Here is a 24847-nt window from a genome sequence, read left to right as displayed (position 1 = left end):
CGAGGAAAAGCCGGGAGCGAGCGGCTGCGTGCCCCCCGCCTCCCCCTTCATCACCTCCCTGTTCGCTGGCGAACAAATGTCTGTTCTTGCAAAAAAAAGAAGTGACAGGGGTCGGCGCAGCGCTTTCCACATGACCTGCCCGGGAACAGAGGACGTCTTTGTTAATCCAGCGAGCTGTCAGTTCAGCCTCTTCACAAAAGGCATAAACCACTTATTGCTGCTCTCACCCCTGACCCCGGATCCGCCTGCGCGCCCTCCATTGTGCCGTCTCGAGGAAGCTGGCAAACAATTTTGGCTCCAGCTCCCCCTCCCCGCCGGCGGCTGCACGCGGGGGCCGCCGCTCGCCCCGCCGGCGTGGGGAGCCTCTGCGGGGCACCCCCCTACACGCACCATCCCCCCCGGCCGCATCTGCGCGCCCGTCGCCTCGCCTGGCAGCTGCTGCGAGGGGATGGGGGCTGCCACAAAGGGACCACCTCCCTCCCTCCATCCCTCTCTCCCTCCCAGGGTTGCCAGAGCAGCTGGCTGGAGCCCGCAGGCTGCAGAGGGGATGCTGGGTGCTGCACCCTGTGGCCCCCCAGCTGAAACCCCGTAATGAGAGGGGACAAAAGCTCCTTAGGGTCTCTGGCTGGGACGGGCTGGGACGGCAGCTTTAGCCAAAGCCGCTTATGGCAGGCCACAAAGCTGCTGGGAACAGCCCAGCTCGCTGGGGCCGGCATGGATGGGGTGATGCTCTTGCCCTGCCAGCCCCATGGTGCCCAGGGGGTCACACAGGGTGACAGCTGAGGGCAGGGGGCTGAGCACATGCCGCCCACCCCTGTGCCCAGAACCCGGACCCTGTGGCAGGGCCGGTGCGTGCTGGAGCAATTAGATGCAGTCACTTTGGGGCTATATATAACCCAAATTGCTGCCTGCAGCTCGTTAGCTGCTGTCAGAGCCGCTGCGACCGCGGCGCTGAGGTGGTGTCGCCAGGGAGGCTGGAGGGTGACGCGGGGACCTGCTGCTCCCCAGAGATGGGAAAGCTGGGGGGGCTGTAGTTGCACTCAGGTGGGCACAGGGTCAGACCCTCACTGCGGATGGGGTTTCCAGGGGGAATGTGTTTCCCTCCACATGCTCCCAGTGTGGTGCTTCACTGGTCGGTGCAGGGTGGACTGCGGTGACATGTGGGTGTCACGGTCAGGCCTTTCCCTTGCCTGGTGTTCGTGGCCTTGCAGCACAGCCTGGCCCCTGGGTCAGGATACTCAGCCATGGGAGGTCCACTGGTGCATCCCTTGTCCATGCCGGTGCTGTTTCCAGCATCGTCTCCCCATGTGGCAACCAGCCTGACCACAGTCTCCAGCCCCTTCCATCCCTGCTGGTTCCCGCCTGGGCTCGCCGGCATGTCGCGGCTCTGCCGGCACACACCGGCCCCCGCGCCGGGGAGGAGCACGGCACCTCAGGCTGTCTGGGGGCAGCTGCGAGATGAGTGCGAACATATTGTGTGGGCTCCTGGAGCAGGCGTCACGGTGTCGCTGCAGGAGAGCGAGCGGGAACCGCAGCCCCGCCGTGACAAACGGCTCTGGCACAGCCACAGCCATGCCCACGCGGGCGCCACGGCACAGCCAACATCGCCACTGCACCAGGACACAGGGCGGGGGATCTGAGTGGACAGTGATGCTCATGGGCTGACCCCACCTGCCACTGCTGCAACCCGTCCCTCCAGCTGTGTTAATTTGCTGGGAGTCCACATCCCAGTCTTGGAAAGGGTTAACGGCACTGTGTCTCGCTCTGGAGCCTTTTGTTTCTTTCCCATTTTCTCTCCCCCTCCCCGTTTTAATGAGGGGTTAGCACAGCTGTAATTGCAGGTTCCAACTTTCCACCAGCAAACATGGCTGAGAAACTTTAAACACGGTGGGGATGCACAGATCCAGCCACCACCCCTGCTGTGGGCACCCACCGGGGCCAAGCCGTGCTGCCAGCAGGGACCCCAGCTCTCCTGGGAGACCTCAGCCTGCTTTTGTGGGAAAACCCTCTGTTTTCAGGCTGCTGGGATGCAGATGAGGAGGGCAAAGGCTTCCTGGAGGGAAGAGCAGCTGGAACCGTCTGGGGGAACACACGACAGGGGCTATGCCTGCCATGGCCGTGATAAAGCCCCAGCGGGAGCCAGGGGGCTCCAGGGCCTCCCCGACAAAGGGAGCCAGGGGAAACCCGCTCCCACAGCCCTCAGCACTCCAAAACCACCTTTTATCCTGAGTGCCGCCTCACAGGCCTTGGGGGATACAGCAGACAACCTGGTTTGCCCTCACCAAACCTTACAGCTGGGTGCTGGTGCTCTCTGCATTCTGGGAGGTGCAGGATGTGGCCCCTCCTGCGCCAAGCATCCTCCTCACCTCATCCCTTGCTCGCTCACGGGAGCTGGCAAACAGGTTGTGCCAAACCCCACTGCTGGTGCAGCTGTGCCGGTGCTTGCCGGGCTCCATGCCCGCTGCCCTATTGGGGTGATGCCAGCCAAGAGCTGAGGTGCCAGGATTGCATCCACCTCCAGTGCTCTGGCTGCCGGCAGCGTGGGGGTTTTCCGGGGTGCTGCCACCTGGGAGGGTGGAGGTTGGGGCGATGCAGCAGGGGCTTTGCTGTGCCCGCGGCATTCCCATGGGTGGCGTTCCTGTGGGCGGTGTTCCCGTGGGCGGCATCGCTGCTGCGCACACTGCAGCCCGTCCTGGCGGCAGGCGAGGCACAGGGGAGGTGGAATGGGGAAGCTGTTCTTTTGGATGTCCTGAAGGCACAGGAAATGCCCTGGCATGGCCTCCTGTGTGCTGGATCCCTCACCAGGGAGTCCTTTGCTTTCCTGCTCCATCACTGCCATCCCAAAGCCAGGGGGAGAGCTGAGTGCCCCTGAAGGTATTTAACCTGGTGACAGGAGCAGAAGGAGTGTGCCCAAGTCTGGGAGGGACAGATGTGGGGACACCAGACACCTTTTCCTGCCCTTGGTGCCATCATGTCCCCTGGCTGCCAGGCTGCCTGCCTGAGGCACCAAGCCAAGGGCATGGGGGGCACCATGCTGGTGGTGGGGGGCACAGGTGACATGCGTGACACGGGGTCAGGCAGTGGCTCTCTATGCTTGTCCCTTGAGGTCTCTAGCTGTGTTTTGACCCCACTCAAACTCTCCATGACCTTTGTACTGAGGACCTGCTGGGGTAGACGGGATCAGATGCCGCATGGGTGGGTTGAGGAGTGTCATGCCATGGATCTCTCCCTGCCAGCTCTGGTTGGAGATTTTTCTCCATGGTTCTGTCACTGGTGGAGCTGCCGTGCTACCCCTGCCCATCTCCCATGGCTTGCAGCCCTGCATGCCAGCTCAATTTTTCCTGTGTTAATAACATCATAACGATATCACATTGATGTCGCCTCACTGCACACCTACCCCTGACCTGGATGCTGCCCAGGGCTGTGCCCTGTGTCCCTGATCCCTGCTGTGGATGTCCTGTGAACTGTTGCAGGCTTGTCCTTGAGCCATTCTGTCCATCTGCAAACTCTCTTGATGCATGTCATGAGCAGGCTGACCTCAGCTCAGCACCATTTGGCAGGTGCAGACACCTGGTTCCCTTTCTCCATCCCTGAGAAGATGCAGGATAAGCATCTCTCAGAGCTAGAATGAGCTGAGCATCACCACAGGGAGACATAGGGGGGGGCTGCCAGCTCTCCCCTCAAATTTCAACACGTGGTGGCAGAGCACTCCTCCCTCCCAGCCTTTTCCTGAGCACCTCAGGGTGCTGCTTAGCAAATTAACACCCAAATCAACCCGCTCGCCTCTAATTGGGGGTGAGTCTTTGAGGATGTGGCTGGGGAGGAAAGCTCCCCCCTCCAAGGGGCTGCCGCCATGCTTTATCTGGGTGGACAGATCCCTCCTAATTGAGCAGATATTCCGTGTTCGCAAACAGATGGCTCCTTTGCATCAATTATTCCTTATCTGTGTAACCGGGGATGATTTGCTGACAGATAGCGCCGGGTGAAGTTAAAGCAAGGAGGCGGCTGGTGCTCCATGATGGAGCCTGGGGGGTCCCAGGGGACATGGGTGGTGAGGGGGGGTCGGATCCTGGGTGCCCCTTGGGCAGGTGGGACTCATCTCCTGTGCTTTTGTATCTCAGCATCTCTTGGCAGGAAAATAGGGCGGGGGGGGGGATGCCACTGCCATAAGGCTGATAAATGGGTTGAGGTGTAGGTTGGAGCCTGCAGGGCTGCTCAGGCTCCCCAGGAAGCAAAAAGAAGGTGCCAGTCTTGCCCCAGCTGCCAAAATGCGCCTTCCCCACCACAGCCCTGGTCGTGTCTTGCCCAATGCTTCTGTGACGCAGGATGGAGAGTGATTAATGCTAATTAATGATTAGTTGCTCCAGGTATCAAAGTGCACCTCAGCCCTTTCCCATGCCCACAGGTTGGGGATTGCTGCCTGCTGCTGCCACTGGCATTACCCCAGGAAGAGGAGCGGTGGCAGAGCATCCCCCATGAGACATCCCTGCCACCTCCAGGGATCCCACACCAAGCATTCAGGGATGGGGACTGATCCCTGGGCTTGTCTCCTGCCCGCTGTGAAAGTCACCTTCTGTTAATCGTTGGGAAAGAGAAGAGCATCCCACCATCACTGGGGCAGCCGGTGGCACCCTGCCAGTTGGAGCTGGTACTCGGTGGCACTCGAGGACTCATGGGATGTGCCAAGCACTCGTGGTTGTGCGGTGCTGCCATATGGATTCCATAAATTAAACCTTTCCAGGAAGCAAACGGTAAATTTATATGTCCGCTCGTGTGTGTGGCTCATTGAGACTGAGGGCTTCCCAGCAAAGCAACCATCGCACTTCAGCTCTCCACATTTATGGGAGTAATCCTGAGAAAAACTGGATCGACATAAAATCCTCAACATGCCGCAGCCGTGGCCCTAATGTCCTAAAATCAGGAGCACAGTGTCCCTTTTGGATGCCACCTGTGGCAGGAGGGAGGTCACCTGCATCCCACTGTGCCCAGGGTGGGCACAGCATCCTGGGGACCAGTTCAGACCTTGGTCTGGGTGAACCATATGTCTATCTCAGAGCAGCACGGTGGTGCCAGGATGTGTGTGATGTCGCTGGATGTTGCTTGATTAAAGCTAAACAGGAGTGGTGACAGCCCAAACGGTGTACCTGGACACGCCTCACATGGGAGAGTGATAACTACATCAAACTCAGGGCCACACCAGCACCCGGGCACACCCGGGTTCGAGGAGGGGGGGTCTGTCCCCAAACAAGACGCAGCAGGAATGCCATCCCCATCCCAGCAGCACGTTTTCCTCGCCCGCCTGGCAGGGAAGGCGATGAGGGGTTGTTGATCTCGAGTAAACACTGCCCGGTTGAGTAATCGGGAGCTGCCTAACCGGCCAGCTGCCGCCGGCGGGCGAGGGGACGCCGCTTTGATTCATGTCCTCGCCCCCCCTGCAGCCTTTCTTGTCTGGCTGTGCTGGGAGCCATCGGCCGGATCCAGCTGTAGCCCCGCGGCTCGGGCTGGCGTGCGGCTCCCGCGCCGGCCACGTGCACCGGCCGGCAGGAAAACAAAAGCATCTTGTGTCTGTGCGCCCCGAACACCCCCAAACCCGTGCCCCCCACCCCGCACGGCTGTGCTCCGACCGGGAAAGGGAAAGGCGCTGAGTCTCTGTCCTGCTTCTCTTCCAGGCGTCCTCTTTGTCCCTGGAGACAGTCGCCACCAAGCCTGTGGCCGGCGAGCCCCGGGCGGCCGGCGCTGGGGAGAGCCCGGGGACGGGCAGCGCTGCCCCGGACATCGGCCAGCGGACGGCTTTGGATGTGGAGGGCGCGGACGCTGGAGCCACAAGTAGGTGATGTCGGGTGGTACCACGGGGTACAAAGCTGTCATTCCCAAGGGCTATCCCCTGCCCCACTGTGGGGTGCGCTGTCAGCCCAACGTGCCGCTTGGATCTCCTGGTGAAGGCTCACACCCAGAGGTCTGGGTTTGGGATCCAAAACCCACAGCCCCACCAGGAAGGTGACCCCGATGGTACCGCAGTCCCTGCCCGCTGTCCCCGGGGCTGTGAGTCAGACCGTGGGCGCCAGGGAGAGCCGTGGTGTTGGGCTGGATGTGCTGGGGAGTCGGGGGGGCCCCCGGGGCTGGGATGGGCCACAGCTCCCGGGACTCAGCCGCCCTGTCCATCAGGAGCAGCAGCATTTTTAGGAGAGGCATCACGCGTGCTTCCCGCCCGCCGCCTCCCTGGACCGGCTTGTTTGCCAGCCCTTCCCGGCGGGCGCGCCGTGCCATGTTGTGCTGTGCCACGCCAGGCTCCTTTGATCCGGTAACAACCGCCAGTGCCGGTTCCTGGTGTTGGGCTGGGAAGAGCTGGGAACCGCAAGGTGCAGCGGGCAGGAAGCCGGGGCGGACAGGGAGCCTAGGGGCCAGGAGGGTGCTTGGTGAGGGGTTTGTGACCCTCCCACATCCCCAAGGAGGTGCACTTCCCAGAAAGGCGGTGGCCCGTGTCACCCATCAATCAACCCCATAGGGATTTGGCCCCGCTTTGGGACCCTGCAAGGCGCTGTATTCCCCGAGGGTGGGAGTCAGGATGCATTTACAAGCCGCTCACAGCCCAGCCAGCAGTGGTGTGGATGCAAGCTGGGAGCCGTGGCCTGGAACGGGCCCGCTGGAGTCAGCCCGGGATTTATTACCCTGCCAGTGGCTGCCGGGCAAAGGTGACAGTGACTAATGGCTTGTTACACGCCTGCCACATCTCATCTGTGCACCGCGGCCCGGCTGCTGTGCTCCCACCCCGGCGTGCGGGCAGCCTGCGTCCCTTCCCGGGGGGGGAGACGGGGACAAACCCCCCCGTGCCCCCACAGGACCTTGCCCAGAGCAGGTGACAATGACAAGTTGGACAGCTTGGCATGGAATCCACCCCTGTGCCAAGCATGGAGACCCCTTCTGTCAGCATTCCCTGTGGCCAGGCATAGTCCAGCTGGCATGCCTGGGAGTACCACCGTGTCTTGGGGGTGGTGACACATCCCAGGGTGTCCCCGTGAGCTTTGTGTGACACACAGGACTTCCCAGTGCACAAAACCCCTTGGTGGTTCCCAAACCATGAGCCACCACTCTGCCAGCAGGGTGGCAATCTAACGTCAGGGTGGTTGGGCTGGGATGTGGAGGGGATCCTGCGTGTGCGTCCGGATGGATGCTGACAGAGCCACAAATGCATTCACTAGGAAAATTAAAAAATTAACAGGCATTGGCTCGCTCTAGATTAGTAAAGGCAGGAGATAAAAGCAGCTCTTTATACCTTGTGAGAATTGCTGATAAGGGCATTTGTTCCTCTGTATTCTTTAAAAAGAATGCAATAAAAATTTAAAATAGAACGGGAAAAGGGAGACAGAGGGGGTGGGAAAGCACGAGGAGGGCTGGTGAGGGTGTCGGGCAGTGCTGGTGCTGCGGCAGCACCAGTGTGGCGGGCAGTGGGGCCTGTTGGAGGAAGAGGAGGAGGAGGATGGAGGGGACGAAGAGGTGAGGGTGAGCTTGGAAGGTGTTTGGGTGGGTGTGCTGGTGCTGTGGCAGTTTGTCTGGGGACAGCTGGGTGTCCCTGTTGTGGACTGCATCTCCCCCTGCAGAGATGCCATTTCATGGCTGGCAGTGCCAGGATGAGATTCCTTGCTGAATCCTCCCTCCTGCCTGGGGAAGGTGGGGGTCCAGCCTGTCTGAACCAGCCGAGCCTGCCTGGCATATGCAGCCAACCAGAGTGGCTGGTGAATGATGGGCAACTTCCTCCATGTGCGAGTGGGCTGAGCCCCACCCTGCTCGTGTCACTGCTGTCCCCAAGCCCAGGTGTGGGCAGAGCCCTCAGGGTGACAGTGGGATGGCACGGGGGTGACCACCACCTTCGCCACCAAGGCGGGGACAGTGCTGTCCCCATTCCCGCACCCAGGGCAGGGGATGAACAAGGCTGCACCAAGAGGGCTGCCACGGGAACAACCCCTTATCTCTATAGGGTCTGGATTCAGGACCACCCTGGGTGCTCACTGTGATGGGTTGTGCTGGCACCCCTGAGCTTCACGGGGTCCCACAGCCTGTTTGGTGTTCCAAGTAGTTTTGAGGTGGGGGGCAGAGGGCAGGGTGCCACCCAACCTCTTGCCCCCATTGATCTCTGCATTCTGGGAGGGGTCCCCTGTGCTTTGGGATCAGGGCTGTCACCCCCCCATCACCCTAAGGAGGGAGGGGAATCCCTGGTTCCCCCCCCCGCCTTTCCCCGGGGGATCTCCCTTCCCCAGTGCATTGGGGGGTGACCCCAGGCGGGGTCCGGGGTGGGCTATCCCTCCCTGCAGCATCCCTGTCCGGGTGCCCCGGTGCCCCGCTCGCGGTGCCCGCCGCCCCCGCCCCCGCCGCCCTGCCCTGCCCGGCCCGGCCCCCGGTGAGTCACGCTCCAGCCGTGCGGCTCCCGGGGCGGCGGGCGGGCGCCGAGGGAAGCAGGAAGCGGCGGGGGAAGGCTCGGCTCGGCACGGCTCGGCTCGGCACGGCTCGGCTCCGCTCCCTCCGCTGCTGCCCATGGAGGAGCGCAGCCCCCGCTGGACGGCGCGGCCCGCGGGTGAGTGACACCCCCTCCCCGGCGCCCCCCCAGCAGCGCCGTGGGGAGGGGAGGAACGGGGACCTCCCACCCGGGCGGGGGTTTTGCTGGAGGGGTGGAATGGGTTTGGTGTGACCCTGCCACCCGCAGACCCCTCTGCCAGCCCCTCCGTCAGGGGTCCGGTGCGGGGGATGGAGGTCACTCTGGGGTCAGGGGACCCAGCGGCATGGGGGACACGGGTCACCTCGGGGCTGAGAGAAACCGTGTTGTGGGGGATGGAGGTCACCCTGGAGTTGGGGGACCCCATGGTACAGAGGGTGGAGGTTGCTCTGGGATTTGGGGTTGCTGTTGTCGGGTGAATGGAGGTCACCCTGCAGTTGGGGGACCCTGTTTTATGAGAGCCAGAAGTTGCCTTGGGTATAGGAGCACCCATGGTGTGGGAGGCAGAGGTCACCCTGGAGTTGGGGAACCCCGTTGTGCGAGAAATAGAGGTCACCCTGGGTGTGGAGGAACTCATGGTGTGGAAGACCAAGGTCACCCTGGGTGGAGACCCCGTGGTGTGGAGGACAGAGGTTGCCTGGGGTTGGGGGCCACTGTGATGTGGGGCATTGAGGTCACCCTGGAGCTGGAGGACCCCCTTCTATGGGGACTGAGGTCACCCCAGAGCTGGGGTACCCCATGACACAGAGGATGTCAGTCACCCTGGGCTTGAGGTAACACTTGTTTGGGGGATGGAGGTTACCCTAAGCTGAGGACGCTGTGGTGGAGGGGATGGAGATCGCCGTGGGATTGGGGTACCCCATCCTGTGGGGGACAGAGGTCACCCTGAGCTTCAGACACCCCATGGTGTGGTGGACAGAGGTTGCCCTGGCCTTGGGGAACCCCACAGTGTAGAAGATGGAGGTGGCCCTGCAGCTGGGGATCCAGCTGGGGGATACCGGGGGGAGATGAGACCCACTGAGTGCTGCGGGTTCAGGGTCCAGTGTCAGCTGAGGTGTTCTGTCCCTGTGACCCACACTGGCACAGACACCCTTGGGGTCATTTCCCACAGCTGGCAGGGCATGGGATTGTGCAGGGCCGTAGCTGGTGGCACCAACCTTGGCTCTTTGTGCCTGGCTGCCTGTACCTCTCAATCCTGGCACACAGGCTGCTGTGTGGAGCTGTGCCTCAGTTTACCCATGCACCACTCTGTGTTTCTGGACACTCAGGACCGCCGGAGCTGGGGAGGGACCACATTGCTGATTGAGCCCTGCAGCCTGATGCGAGGAGCCTGGGCACCGCACCCTGTATCAGGGTGATGCTGCAGCCCCGGCGTCTCTCCTGCTGCCATGTTTATTACCCTGCTCCATCCTGGCTCTTCCAGCCCTGCCTGTGCCACCTGCTGTGCCCTTCGCCCTGGGGCCTGCCGGCTCACCATACCGTGCCAGCACCCGCACCCTGCGTTGTGCTGCGTCCAAGCAACTGCTTTGCATGATGGCATCGGTGCCAGTCCCCAGTTGGTGGCATCTGTCATTCAGATGCCCCATCAGTGGCATCTGTCCACAAGTGCCCACTGTCAGCCCCTGGAGCAGCAGAGCAAGTGCCATGCTCTCTTCCTCCTCATCTTCTTCCTCCAGCTCTGAGCCAGGGCAGGGGACAGGGAGCTGGGGTGGGTGCTGCGTGGGTGCCCTTTGGGCCACGAGCAGGATCCAGGGAGGGAGTTAATGGAGGGAAAAGGCAGCGGGAAGCCGGTGCCTCTTCCTGCAAGGGCGCGCGTGCGCGTGCGAGCACCGGGGTGAGCCCGTGTGGTTTGTGGGTGTGAGCAAGGGGAGCGTGCTCCCGGCTGCGTGTGTGCCTGGCAGCCTGTTTGTGTAACCTACTGGGGAGGTGTTGGGTGTGACGGTGACGGCGGCATGGCAGGGCTGGCCAGCCAAGGCCAGCAGCTCCTGCAGGGCTGGGGGGGTCAGTGTGCGTGGGGAGGGCTGGCTGTGCACATGTGTGTGTGTGTTGCACAACCCAAGGGTGTCAAACGGGGCGTGCTGAGTGTGCTCACCCCCCTTGCTGGGTTCACACTGGGTGTACGTGTGTGTGCACATCCCGCTGTGCCTGTGCTCGTGGGCATGCATGAGTGTGGAGCTCATGGGGCCTTTTTTGGGTGCGAGTGTGAGTGTGTGCATGTGTTGGCTGCAGGGCAGGGAGCTCAGCGGAGGAGACAGTGGCTTTGGCGGGGGGCCAGGCTGCCGGGAGGTGCAGAGGGGGTGCCGAAGGACGCAGTACAGTTTATCGCTTCTTGACATGCCAGCAGCTGGGACAGTGCTGCAGTCTGGGGGGCAGCTTGAGCAGCGGGCATTAGTTCTAATCTCTGCTCTGCTGGTTGTTCCTCTGGGCTCTCAGCCCTCTCCCCCAGGTGCTGCCCCTTACCCTGGTGTCTGGCCCGTGGGTGGTTGAGGCCTGAGGGGGAGGATGTTCCTGGGGATTTGAGCCTGTGTGTGGGAGGCGGTGGTGCTTCCCACACCACATCAGGGGCACAGTGCTATGGGTCCCATCTCTGTCCCTGAACTTTGGCACTGATGCCAGCCCCGGGTGTGAGGTTTGGCCTCACCGTGGGCAGGGGCAGGTGGCCTCTTGCCATCCCATCCCAGTGGGGGACACCCAACCTGGACCCCCATGTGACAGCAATGCTCAGGTGCTGGGTGCCCCCAAGGGGTCCCGGGAGCCACGGGGCAGCCCTGCCAAGCCCCTCCCAGGAAGGGGCAGCTGGGACAGAGCTTGGCATGCAGCGGCTGCCTGGGCAGGATGCCAGGGGAATTGCCCTTGAAGTAGCCCTTGTTGTGCCTCGTGCCTCGGCTGCCCGGCTGTGGGGCCACCCCTGTCCCCTTGCCCTGGCACCCTGGTGCCCGCCAGCAGTTGCAGCACGGGGTGGGAGGAAGTGCCGCAGCCCTCCCGCGCCTGTTAACGGTGGCTGCCTTATCGTGGGGCCTCCTGGGCCCCCTCACCCCTTATCTGCCATGGCCGTTGGCCCTGGCTCGGCTCGCAGCCCCCCCTTGTTCCCCCCCCAGCACCCGTGGGGTCAGACCCTGGGGGCAGCCGCTTGGCAGCCTGCCCCCTCGATCCTTTTTGAAGTTTCAAATCCATTTAAGTCAAGAGGAGGGAAAGTTATTGCCTCTAAAGCCCCTTGCGTTGAGCAGTAAATCCTCTTTGCTGGGCCAATGCTGCCTCCGAGCACTTGCAGGACAGGAGGGTGACTCTCGGGGGGGCACAGCCTGAATGTGTGTCCCCCCTATAGAACCCTGCAGGCGGCTTCTTTATGGCTTGGAGAGACTGGGGTGCCCCCTGTACCCCCAAAGCATGTCCAGCATGGGGTTGGAGTCCTTTTGAAGGGATCTTGCTGAGCTGGCAGGAGCATCTTGCAGCTGCTTGCTCACCATTACTTGCCCTAACCTCCTTGCGCACCCTGACTTGGTCCAGAAAGGGGGTTCCCCCTGTGGCATCGATACCTGGGTCCCCAACAGTGTGGCACAGCACCTACCACTGCCTCCTTGCACCTGGTTTGAGGCTGCTAGAGTGGGACTTGACACGCTGGTGGCGCGCCGGCGTGTTTTATTTGATTTCCCTTCTCCCCAAGCTGGCAATATTTAAATATTAATGCATGCCTCTAATTGCTGGGTCAGAGGAGTGGGGCGGTGCGGGAACGGGTGCAGGGGCGGCTGATTTTGTTGTCTCGGGGAGTGTTTGCTGAAGAAAAATGTTTGTGCACAGCACACACATAATTTTCCTCCCTTGGGATTTGCTTGGCCTTGGGAGCGATGCGTGGGGGGGACGGGCAAGCTGTGATGCCACTGGGGTGTTATTTGGCAGCATGGCACCCTCAGCACACAGGAACCCCTCTCCTGTGCCCAAGGAGGGATTGTTAATGGCAGAGGTGGTGGTGGTGGGGGTGTTTTATTTTTTCTCCGGGCAGTGCAGCGTCAGATGCTTGCGTGCTCGCTTCCTGTAATAAAGCGACCGCCGGCGCGCTTGTCACCTGCTCTCTGTTGTGCTGCCAAGTGCAGACATGCCGCTTCTTGCTGCGGGCCCTGGCGTGCTCCCCGCTGCCGCCGCTCCCGCGCCAGCCCCAGGCGCTCGCCCCGTGCCAGCGCGGGGTAGCAGGTGTTTCGGGGAGGGTGCGATGGTGCCTGTTGCCACATGCCCTGTGCGGGTGGAGGCCGTTTAACTGTTCCTCACCGCGGCCGTGCCCCCTGCGACGCCCTCCCTGCCTCCCACGGGACGTAGCGGTGGTGGCAGGGTTGGCACTGTGGTGTTCTGCTCCCCTCGGAGCCTTGGTGCTGCTCCCCCAGCGTTTGAGGTGCTGGTGTGGTGCCCTGTGGCAGAGCCACCCAGCTGCAGGCAGGTGTCTCCGGTTGTCCCCAGCTGTGCCGCACAGTTGGATCGGGGGGTCTGTGCAACATGTGCCACACACGGGCTGTGTAAGCTGCTTGGTACTTCTGTTGTCTGCCATGCTTTGCTATGCCATGAAGCCCCCTTGGATGCAGAGGGCAATTCCCACTGTGCCCCATGCCATGCAGTTTGCTTGGATGGACAGGACACTTCCCACTGTGCCATGCTGTGCCATGCAGTTTGCTTGGATGGACAGGACACTTCCCTGTGCTATGCTGTGCCATGCAGCACCTTTGGACACACAGCCCTGGTGGCAGCACCTTACCAGTTCTGCTGGGGGGATTTACCTTGTTGGGGGATCTCTCTGCTCCCGAAATATCCTCTGGATCCCTCACTGGTTTGCCACCCGCCCTGGCCATTGTTCCCTGCCTGTTCCCTGGCTGTGCAATCTCCTTCCTCCTGCCCACATGGCACAGTGGGCCATCCTGGTTAACCGGTGTGTTTGGAAGGTCCTGCTCCTCTTAACCCCAGCCACAGGAATCCCTGAACCTGGCAGGAAGGCTCATTATAAGGAGCTAACCTGGGGTCTGCTTCCAGTAGGAAGACCAGAGCATGGTAAATGTGGGGGTTCAGGGGTGAGTTGCACCCAAATATCCCCCATGGAGGATGCAGGCAGGGTTTTCCTCCTTCCCACCCACATCCTGCCCCACTCCAGCCCCGGCTCCTGGTGCTGCCTTTGTTTCCGCCGTATAACAAGATGATGGGTTAGGGTCAAGCTGCGGGTTCATAACTTGTTGGAAGACTTTGCCGAACAATAAAGGTGTCTGGCTTTATATCTGCTCGTATTTTATCCGCACCACGGCCTTTCCCCAGCGCCGGCCGGGATTTACGGCGGGGGATATTTGAACGTGTCGAGGCGAGCCGGGGAAGCCGAGGCCGACCCCCTCCCCACGCCTTTGCATTCAGTGCCTGGGCGCTGAAATATTTACCTTCCAGCTCCTCTGACAGTTCAAGCCGTCTCGTGAAGCAAAGGTTATTGAACTGCGAATGTTATGACATTACATTTTTGTGTCTGCACTTTCGAGATGTGTGATGCAGCCTGAATGATAAGTGATCTTGGGGTTAAGGGTGGGGTTTTTTTTCCTTTCTGTTCCTTTCCCTCCCTCCTGCTCTCCTCCCTGAGCTGTGCTGGGTCTTGATAACGCTCCCTTTTATTGCCCTGCCTTTGCATTCCTGCTGCTGGGCTTCCTGCAGTTGGGGTGGGTGCTGGGGAGATGGGAGAGGGTTATTCCCAGTGCTGGACTGGTGTGTGCTTCAGTTTCCCTAATTCTCATTCCACGGATGGGCACTCATGCCAGCAGCCCCTCTTTTTAGAGGATGCTGGTGCCAACCAGGGTATCCTGGTGTGGGAAAATACTGTATCCTGTATCCCCACCAGGACCACAGAATCATAGAATTATGGAATGGTTTGGGTTGGAAGGGACCTTGAAGCTCATCTCGTTTCAATCCCCCTGCTGTGGACACCTTCCACTAGACCAGGCTGCTCCAAGCCCCATCTAACCTGGCCTTGCCATGTTGGAGGGGCAGGAGGTGATGCCTGGTGTCACTGGTGCCAGTCAGTGCCCATCCTGCAGCCTCATTGGTGGGTTTTTGGGGAGCTGGCAGGGCTCCAGGCTGGGGTGATGCTCTCCAGTACCCCAGAGATCTGGGCCCTGAGCATCCCAGCAGCTGTCCTGACTCGAAGTGCAGCATCCTGGTTGGCTGAGTGGCCAGGAAGACATGTGGGGAGGGGGACAAATGACAGCAGGGTCTGAACTGTCCCTATACACTAGAGGGCAGCAATAAACTCGATCAGTGGGCTGTGTTTTGTGCCTGGAGGTGTTGAGGGGTCTGAGGCCCCCCCTAAATTTGTCCCAGCATGGTGAGTTGGTAGTGGGGAAGCTGCTTAATTTTCAGGGGTGCTTAAACCCATAGCAAACCCCAGTGCAGTGGAGCAGCAGGATGAGGGCCCTCCAACCGGTCCGACCCGTGGTGTCGTGTCATCCAGGGAGCAAATTAATTAAGTCATTCCACAAATTTGGCTGCGTTCGCTGCCGGTGAATCACATCTGCATCCCCCCCAGCCTTTCCCTGGGCTCCCCCTCCCCACTCTGTCTCGGCTCCCTGCTAGAGTCAACATCTCACCCTGCAGCGCCTGGAGATTTCCATCGGCCCGGGGCTGGCCGAGCATCCCGAGCATCCCGGGTCGGGGCGGCCGCCAGCGCTAACAGAATCCAGCTGTGCCGGCGGCCGGGCAGGGGGGGCTGTGGGCAAGGGGAAAAAAAAAAAAGAGGTCAGGGCCCGGGAAATTAAATGTTCATAAACGTAGGCCCGAGCGCTTAAAAAGTAGGGCAGTGCCATTAAATCTCATTAAAGTTTAATACCTATCAGTGCCACTTCAGGCAGCCCTTGGACATTGCTTTAATTTGATGGGTGTTAAGGGAGAATTATCAAATAATTGTGCTGGCTGGGGACTTGCTTTTATCATGTTACATGGAAAGCTCTCCCGGCTTTGTGCCGCACATCAAAACAGCAGCGGGTAGGTATTGTTCTGGGGAGGGGATGGGGGCGGCTGCAGGGGGGGTCTCTGCTGTCGCCATTGCCCTCAGTGGTGGTGGGAGGAATGAGGGACACTGGATCATGTTGTTACAGGGATTAGTTGCCCCAGTGATCAGATTTTCTGCCCAAATTTAACCCATCTGCCCCCAGCAGGGATCTGCTGCCCCCGGCTGACATCCCTGTGGGTGGCATGGAGACACAGAGCATCCTGCCAATGTTCCTGGGGATCCTGCCATCATCCCTGTGGACCCTATGGGTGTTCCCAGGGGTCCTGCCACCATTCCCATGAGTCCTGCTAGTGTTCCTCTGGGTCCTGCCATCATCCCTGTGGGTCTTGCTGGTGCTGCCATTATCCCTACGAGTCCTGTTGGTATCTCCATGGGTCCTGTGATTATCCTTGTGTGTTTTGCCAGTGTCTCCAGGGGTCCCACCGGCATCCCCATAGGTCCTGCCTGTGTCCCTGTGGGTCCTACCATCATCCCCTGGGTCCTGCTGGTGTCCCTGTGTGTCCTGCCCTTGTTCCCATGGGTCCTGCTGATTTCCCCACGGATCCTCCTGGCATCATCATGTTCCATCAGGATCATCCCACTCTTCCTGCTCTCACTGCCTCGGGATGCCAGTGTGGAACTGTGGGCACTGCTAATTAATACTAATTTTTGAAGAGGCGGTGGGGACTGGGGGGAATTGCAGGTGGGAGGTGCCAGGGATCACCATCTCCATGCGGAGGCGGGCACACGGGCCCATGCATTTTTCATAGGGTGCACCCAGGGTTATTTTTATTTCTTTCTATTTCCTCCCTCCTCCCTTTGCTGTAAAAGTCCCGGTTGATAAAGAATTAGTGCCAGGTCGTTAGTCCTGGTTTTTATGAGATAAACCCGGGCACAAGGTGCTGTCGTGTAAACGCCGGGGCCAGGGCAGTGTGGGGACGGGGAGAGCGGAGCCGCTGCCATGAATTATTCAGCAGCGCCTGATTTCACATTATTCTCACTGATACTTTTACAACCTGTCAGTAAATAAAAAGATTCTACATTATTTATAGAAATGGACCCGAATTGGGTAGGAAAATTTACTGTTGCTATTATTAGGGGCTGCTCAGCACTGCGTTAATGAGAGCCTGGTGATGGTGAACTCTGCTTCTCACGGGCTCTGTGTCCCCTGTGTCCTCCTGGGTGCCACCTTGCTCCCCAAGGATCACTGTGTCCCCTGTCTGTCACTGCTGGAGCTCCACGGGTTTGGGCTGCTTCAAAGGGGATGTCTCCTTCCTAAGGGATGTGTTCCTCCCTGGGACATCTTCCTCCCTGTGGATGACACCTCTCCAAGGACATCTTTGCTGAGGATATCTCTTTACAGGGCATGACATCTTTCCAAACATGGCTCCTTCCTGGGGACATCTCCTTCCCAAACACATCTGCTTTCTGGGAATGTCTTCCTGGGGACTGCATCTTCCTGGAGACATCTCAGGCACATACCCTTCCTGAGTATCACATCTTTCCAGGGACACCCTCTTCCTGGGTATGTCCCTTCTCCAAGGACACCTCCCTGTGGATTACACCTTCCCAGGGACATTCTTGATGAGAATATCTCCTTACAGGAGATGACATCTTCCCAGAGACATCTTCCCAGGGACAGGTCCCTGCAGATGACACCTTCCCAGCAATGTCTCCTTGCTGGAGATATCTCCTTCCAGGGATGTCTTCTTCCTGAGCACATCTCTTTCCTGAACACATCTCCTTCACAAAGACATCTGCTTCCTGGGGACATCATCCAGGGGACCACATCTTCTCAAGGACATCCTCTGCCCTGGCATGTCTCCTTCTCTGGGACAGCTTCTTCCCAGCGACACCTCCCTGTGGATGGCACTTTACCAGAGATGTCCTTGCTATGGATGTGTCCTTCCAGAGCATGACATTTTCCCAGGACGTCTTCCCAAACACATCTGCTTCCTGGAAACATCTTCCTGGGAATTTCTCCTTCCTGGGGGACCACATCTTCCCAGGGACATCTTCCCAGGCAAATCTTCCTGGTGACCACATCTTCCCAGGGATATCTTCTTCCTAGGGATGTCTCTTTCCCAGATGCCTGCTCTGAGGCATGTCTCTGCCAGAAGAGGATGCTCTCCAGGCATGATGCCAGTAGCATTTCTGTCCCCCACAGTGAAGTGGCCCCACCATGCACGTGCCCTCCTGGCTCTGCATCCCAGCAGAGTGCAGGAGCTGGGAGGGGCTCTGCTTCCAGCCTGTTCCCTCCACTCCCAGCGTTTGCCTGTTGCCAGAGCAAGAGTCGCCCCACCCACGCACCCGCCAGCCCCCCAGATCCCATCTGGGCTTCCCGTGTCCCTGATGTGACAGCTCCAGGGAGGTGGAAAAGCATCGCACGGGGTCGGAAAGCCCTGAGGAGGGAGGTGCTCGGCTGCAGGCAAACCAAGGCACGGCAGCAATGCTCCGTGAGGACAAACGGATGGAAAAACCAAGAGGAAACCCAAGATGTAATGGTTTGTCTGCGGTGTCCTAAGGTGGCTGCTCCCAGCCTGCCGGTGACAGGTTTATTGGCAGGCAGGCCGGGCTGGAAGGATTGTCGGCTATTTACAGTGCTGGGGCCGTGACTTTGCGAGCAGACAGTTAACATAAATTCACATGATGGATCAGTTATCACTTCATTGAACTTGTGGCGGATCCATTGAAGGCTGTGCAGTAACATACTGTTTCCTGGCTCTGCGCAGCACTGGGATACATTAAATACACTTTATTTATAGCTTACCATTGCTGCACTGTGGGCAGGAGAATGCAGCTTTTGCAACTATCATCTAATTTTATGATGAGCATTAAAGCAAGGCCTATAATTTGCACCTTTTTATTCATTAGACACTGGTGCAGCCATAAGTCAAGAATGCCCAGGGATTTAGATGCAGATCCAGAAGATAAACTATTGACAAGCCAGATGTATTTTTACATTAGTGTGCCTTTACAATAGTTTATGTTGAGAGTGGAATATAAATTGCATTATTAAATACGAACCACTCTTATAACTGCTGCTCTTCTTGCGTCTGTGCAGGCAGGGTGGGATTCAGAGCCACAGAGCACAGAGGCTTTGCCTAATGGCTCCAGGTTGGGGGGGGATTGTTATTTTGGCTTATTTTATCCCTGAATGTGCTGTTGCATTGGAGAAAAGGTCTGTCTCAGTGCTGTCCCTAGGAGGAGGTGGTGTTCCTGATTGCCCCCATTTGCAGCAAAGCCATCCCAACCACGTGCCCCCAACAGAGACCTCGGCTTGGCCGCTGCCACCTGGCCAGCAGTGAGTTAAATCCTTTTGTTTCCGAGGCAATACAGTTTATATTATGAGCATGAATAAAAGATGGTTGTGCTAGGGGTAGCTGTCAGGATCTTCGCCGCCTATAAAGGCTTCTACTGTAGCTTGACAGTAAAAGACTGTGTTTGGGGACTGATGTGGTTTCTCAAAGGAGCTAAATAAATAAGGGACGCTTATTTTTACACCAGTAAAGGCTGCTGGAAATTTAAAGCCCTGTTTATCTCGCTGAAATCACGGTGTTTATTGTTATCTCATGGAGGGGGAATTTGCATGTTCACTAATAATTAACTGAACCCAGCAGTTTCTCCCTCCTGTACGTGCAGCGGCCCTGCCATTATCTGGGGGGAGGAAACACTTGCAAATCAAATGCAAATATTGACCATGCCTGGGCCAGGTGATGTGGTGGCCTGGTGCTCCCGGGCACCACATCCCACAGCTGCTTCGGGGGCAGAGGCCATGATGGAAGGGCTGGGGACTTGTGTGCATCATGTGAGGGCTGATGGGAGCCATCCCCCATGGCCCCCCATGCCTATTTCCACCCTATCCCATTGCCATCCCATTCCTATTTCCACCCTTCCATATTTCCACCCCATTCCCATGGCCATCCTGTCCCCATTGCCACTGTGGCCATTACCGCTCCATCCTTATTTCCATCCTATCGCCCCATTCACATTGTCACCCTCTTTGCCATCCTATTCCCATTGTCACCCCATTGCCACCCTACCCTTCTTTTCACCCCATCCCCCTTGCCACCCCATGGCCACCCTGTCCCCATGGGTATCCCATCCATATTTCTATCCTGTCTCCATGTCCACCACTTCCCCATTGCCACTCCATCCTTATGACCACCCTGTCCCCATGGCCACCCTGTCCGCACTGCTACCCCATCCTTATTGCCACCCCATCTCCATGGCCATCCTGTCCCCACTGCCACTCCATCCTTACTTCCACTCTGTCTTTATGGCCTCCCTGTCCCTATGGTCACCCCATTCCCATGACTATCCCACTGCCATCCCATCCTTAAGTCCGCTCTGACACTGTTGCCACCCCATCCATATTTCCCCCCCATCCCCATGGCCACCCCATCCATATTTCCACCTTGTCCCCATTTCCACCCATCCCCACCCCATGGCCACCCTTTGTGCCCAGCGCTAACAGGCATCCCATCCCGGTTGCCAGTCCCCGCGCCACCAGATGCTGCCGCTCCGTGTCACACCATCATGTCACTATCGGAGTGTAACGGGGAGAGCAGTCGGTGCCTTTGTTTCTCCTGCTCTCTGCACAGCTGTCACTTCCAGTGATCAGTAGAAAAATCATCACCCCACCGGATCATACATATGGAACGGTGTCTGTGCGGAATATTTATTGTAACATGTGTCGGGGCCGCGCTGGTCACGAGCCCCAGGCTTGGCTCGCGCCGCACCAGCTCCGAGAGGATGCTCCGGTCCCCCGGGCTCTGCCTGCCGGGGAGGTGTGCATGTCCCTGTGGCAGTGTCCCCGTCATGGCTGGGGGACTCAGTGCTAATTGTGCTTGGTGGCCTCGGGCTGTGCATCATCCTCTGCCTCATGGGGGACTGGGAAAGCCCTCCCTCTCTCAACCTGTCCCTGGCCTTCTTCCCAAAGGATGCCCCCAAGCTGGGAGGGGCATCTGAGATGTAGGGGTGGGCAGAGTCACAGCTGGTGAAGCTGCAGGGGAGCAGAAGCCCAGGGGCTGCCCCTTTCTGGGGTCACCTATGGGTTGGCCTTTGGGGTCTCCAGGGGCAGTAGGCGAAGGCACTCTGGAGCTTTGGCCCCATCAGTGTCTCTGGGAGCTCTCTCCCGTCTCCAGAGCTGTCATCTCGGCACCTTTCATGTGTGATGGGTAAACAGCGTGGCGCGCCTGCCGGGGAAGGCTGTTGGATCCCTGCTGGTGCTAAAGCGGCGTCTGGCAGGGATGGGGAACGTGCCGTCGCCTGTGCGAGGCACGGCGGACGTGACGCCCCGCTGGGGCTCCATGCGGCTTTTCTGATGGAGAGCAGACACTGAGCTGTCCTGGAGTCAGGGTGAAGCCATGTTGATGGGGTTCATGGTGTTCCCTGCAGGTGTGCCACTGCCATCACCTCCCATCACCAAAAACCAGTTCCCACATCCCCATCTGATCTGCTGGTAGGTGGTGGGGACACAGAGCCCCCCATGCCCCGTTGCTGTGCATTTTCCCTCTCTGGGTGGACAGATGCCATGCGGGCAGGATGGGGTCACCGGGTCCCCCCAGCACATGGCTGGGGGAAGGTGTTGCCAGCGCCTTTTGGCACCCGCTGCCACACGAGCGCGCTCCTCTGACAGCTTTATCAAGCCTCCAGACTTCCCAATTCCATTGTTCCTGACATCTGTTTCGGTAAGTGATTAATTGCAATTAGTGAACGGTTTGAAAGCCTGTGGAAGAATATTCAGCAGAAAACTCGTCAAGATTAATGAGTGGTGGCAGTTGTCAGAAGGGCTGCTGCCTCGCCGGGATGTGGTGGCGGTGGGGAGGTGCGGGAGGCTGGGTGAGTGAGGTGCCCCCCTCCCTGTGCCCGTGCCCCCCCCACCGTGTCCCCCCTCCCGGAGAATAACACAGGCTGATTTTTCATCGGAACGCATGAATTATCCACTAATGCGCTATTAATAAAGCGCTGTGGAGTTTCACCAAGATTAGGTCCTAAATCATGCAGAATGAATTTTAATCAGTCCGAAAGACACCGGTGCTAGCCACTCCCGGTGACCTGCGGGAAACCAGCCTGGATCCATCCGGGATCTGCTGCCGGAGCCACCGCGCCTGTACCTTTGCCCCCGTGCTGTGCCGTGCCATGTGTGTGTGGTGGCAGAGCCAGGCACCTTTGTGTGCTCCCTGCAGGGCAAAGGGGGTGCAGGGTATGAGCTCCATGGGCACAGCCGGCACTCCATATCCCTCTGGATCCTTGCCAACAGGCACATAGGGATGGCAGCCTGTGTGGTGGCACCCACCCGGCTGTGTTGCCCAGAGTGCCAGGAGGGAGCAGGGATCCTCTGCACTGCCACCCCATGCTGAAATTCCCAAAGGAGCCCTGTCTTGGGGGTGTCACTCCTGCAGTGAATTTCCCAGGTCTCTGTGATGTGCCTTTGCTCTTGGCCTGGTTGTGCCCCCATCTTGGTTCAGGGGACCACCCCGAGGTGCTGAGGGCTTGTGGGGGTGCTGAGCCTGGGGGTGACGCACCCACAGCCCCGGAGGGAGGGAGGGTGTGACATCTGCTCCTGCAAATTGTTTGCCTCGCTGAGGTCAGGGCGGCTCGACAGCCCCGGGTCCTGCGAGCAGATGGCTCCAGCATGTTCCCGGCCGTGCCGCACCCATGAAATTCCCCATTAACTGGCTGTGACCGGAGGCTGGGGGGAGGAACCATCCTTCACTCCTCTGCACTCAGCCTGGGAGCACACATGGGCTGTTGTCACCAACGGCAATAGGGACTTGTCCCCTCTGCCGACGAGAAGGATGTCCCCCATGCTTTTCATGGCCTTGCTAATCCAGGGGGGCTACGTAGCAGCCAGGGCTTATCACCTGGGTGCAGGGGGTGCACCCTCAGGCTGGTGGGGAGGGAGTCTCCAGCCTGCCAGGCTGTTCCTGTCCCATGCCTTTGATTTATTGCTCTTTTGGCGGAGGAAGGGGTCGGCAGGGGCTGGCAGAGGTCGAGAGGTCCCGCCGTCAGCCGCCCTTTGTTGGTGTCCAGCACAATGACCCGGTACAGGCTGTTTGCTGGGTGTGGAGGGTAATTACCGTGCTGGGGAAGATGAGGAGGTCAGGGCCGATGGAGCTGCCGTGACCCTCCGCCGTCGAGGCCCTGTGTGGCGGTGGCTTGTCCTTCCCCTGTCACCATCTGCTCGGAGGCGGCCGCTCGGAGCGACGGGGCTGCGGCGCTCAGACGGATGGACAGATGGTGGTGGGTTTGAAGAGGTAGAGTGTGTACTTTGTTCTGGAGAGCTTGGAGGAAAAAAATGAGAAGGAGAAAAAGACAGGGAGAGGAGAAGGAGGGGATGTCTTCCTGTGTCCCCACCGCCTGCCACCGTGCCACACATTGCAGGGGGAACTGTCACCGTGCTAGGGGCAGAGACATGGGTGCTGGCACCACAGCGTGCTGGAGTTGGAATGACAGGGAGATGGGATGGGTCCGTGTGCGGTCTCTGCCCACCCTGAGCATCCCATGTTCCACCATCCCCACAGGTCATGGGCATCCCTGTGGTGCTGCCAGGGATGTCCTTATCCTTGCTGCATCTCTCCAGGGCCTGACCTGGGCGTGCTGCCTGCCGACACTGCACGTACCTGCCTGCCAGCGTTGCCAGCCGGGTCAGGGCTGATGCAAGCGGCATTTCTAGGCAAGCCCAGCTGCTTCCCAACCGGCTGGGGCAGCCAGACCAGGGGGCAGGCGCAGGCGTGGGGTCCCTGCAGCGGTGCTGCGGACGCCGGGCGCAGGCAGGGCGACGCAGCGTCTCCCCGGGGCGCTCCTGACCCGCCGGACCCGCTTGGGGAGCGGTGGCGTGGGTTGGCAGCTTTGGCTGTGGTGCAAGAGGTGGGGCTGGCCTCCCCTGGTGCCTCACCGTCGCCTTTTCCAGTGGCGCCTGCCTGCCCTCCATGTCCCGGCATCGCCTCTGCGCAGCGGGCCATGTTTGACGCCCATGCAACGGTGCCATGGCAGTGCCTGCCCAGTGCCTGCGGGCAGGGAGGAGGTACTGGCCCTGTGTGCCAGCACCCGGGTGGCTTTGCTGGAGCACGCCGGTGTTGTGCCGTGGCAGGGGGGGTCAAAGGGGTTTGCAGCGAGCAGATGAGGTTTAAGTGGTGCAGGGATGTGAGTGGGCTCCCTAAGGAGGAATTCCCAAGGAAGTCAGAGGCTCCGGGTTTGGGACCCTGCCCGCTGCCTGCCACCGTTGCAATTCTGGCTTTGCTGCCTTTTAATTACCGCCCGCGCCAGGCCTGGCCCCGCGTTACACTTCATTACGCGATTGCAATCGAGGCTGCTCCTCCCTCCCGGCCGACTCCGGTGGATAATTAGGTGTGTTTTCTCCCGCGTGCAGACAGACACTTAATACAGCTTTAATCACCTGCTCCAGCGGCTCCCACCCACTGCCCTGTGCCCGCTGCTGCCGCTGCCCACAGACCGCCCAGCTGGGTAATGACAGGCTGCGGGTGCCTGGTGGGAACGCCCGCCGCTATTGCCCGCTAATGGCACCCGGTGCAAATACCCGGTGCAGGTGCCTGGTGCAAACAAACACCCCATGCATATGCCCAGTGAACAGACCCGCTGCAAATGCCCAGTGCAAATGCCTGGGGAACATCCCTGGTGCAAATCGTAGAATTGTGGAATCACAGAATGGTTTGGATTGGAAGGGACCTTAAAGATGATCTCATTCCCAACCCTCTGCGATAGGTAGGGATACCTTCCACTAGACCAGGTTGCTCCAGGTGCTGTCCAACCTGGCCTTGAACACTTCCAAGGATGGGGAATGCCCAGTGCAAACACCTGGTGGACATCCCTCGTGTGAATGCCCCATGCAAACACCTTATTGGAATGATCAGTGTAAGTGCCCCATGCCAATGCCTGGTGCAAGTGCCTGGTGCAAACACCCTATGCAGATGCCTGGTGAACATTTCTGGTTCAAATGCCTCATCCCCATGTCTGGTGAAGATCCTTAGTGCAAATGCTCCATTAACATGCCGGGTGCAAACACCCTGTGCAAACATCTGGTGAACACCCCTAGTGCAAAGGCCCCGTTCCAATGCCCGATGACTATCCCTGGTGCCAGAGCCCGGTGCAGACACCATCCAGGCTGGGACCTGGCATGTCCCATGGAGTCATGGTGCTGGCAGGCGGCGCTGCCCGGCTCCCGGCCGGCTTTGCTGGAGCAGGCGGCCGCCGGCTCCTCGCAGGTGTACGCACAGACTCTGCGGCGCCCGAGCTTCTGTGCGGCGGGCGCGTGCCAGCACACTGCTGTGCCTTGCGAAGGTAGCAGCCATCTGCACTGTGATAAAAAGCCCTGAGGATGATAAATAGACAAG

The 24847-nt window shown here is 59.5% G+C and overlaps 1 protein-coding gene across 6 annotated transcripts in view; it reads left to right on the top strand.

The window, feature by feature from the left end:
* GSE1 (Gse1 coiled-coil protein) overlaps window positions 1-24847 on the top strand; it is a 102023-nt gene that overhangs the window by 29275 nt on the left and 47901 nt on the right. For 4 of the 6 annotated variants that reach the window (XM_071567616.1, XM_071567619.1, XM_071567617.1 and 1 more), the window contains exon 2: window positions 5670-5826. In XM_071567616.1, the coding sequence (XP_071423717.1) occupies window positions 5670-5826 (157 nt within the window). Of the gene's footprint in view, window positions 1-4696; window positions 4752-5669; window positions 5827-8460; window positions 8570-24847 lie in introns of those variants that run through there. The other 2 variants (XM_071567623.1, XM_071567621.1) reach the window with 2 other exon arrangements.

Source organism: Pithys albifrons, chromosome 12, assembly GCF_047495875.1.
Source record: "Pithys albifrons albifrons isolate INPA30051 chromosome 12, PitAlb_v1, whole genome shotgun sequence".
In the NCBI taxonomy this organism is placed as follows: Eukaryota; Metazoa; Chordata; class Aves; order Passeriformes; family Thamnophilidae; genus Pithys; species Pithys albifrons.
The sequence above is the reverse complement of the archived record's forward strand: the minus strand, read 5'-3'. Positions and strand labels throughout refer to the sequence as shown.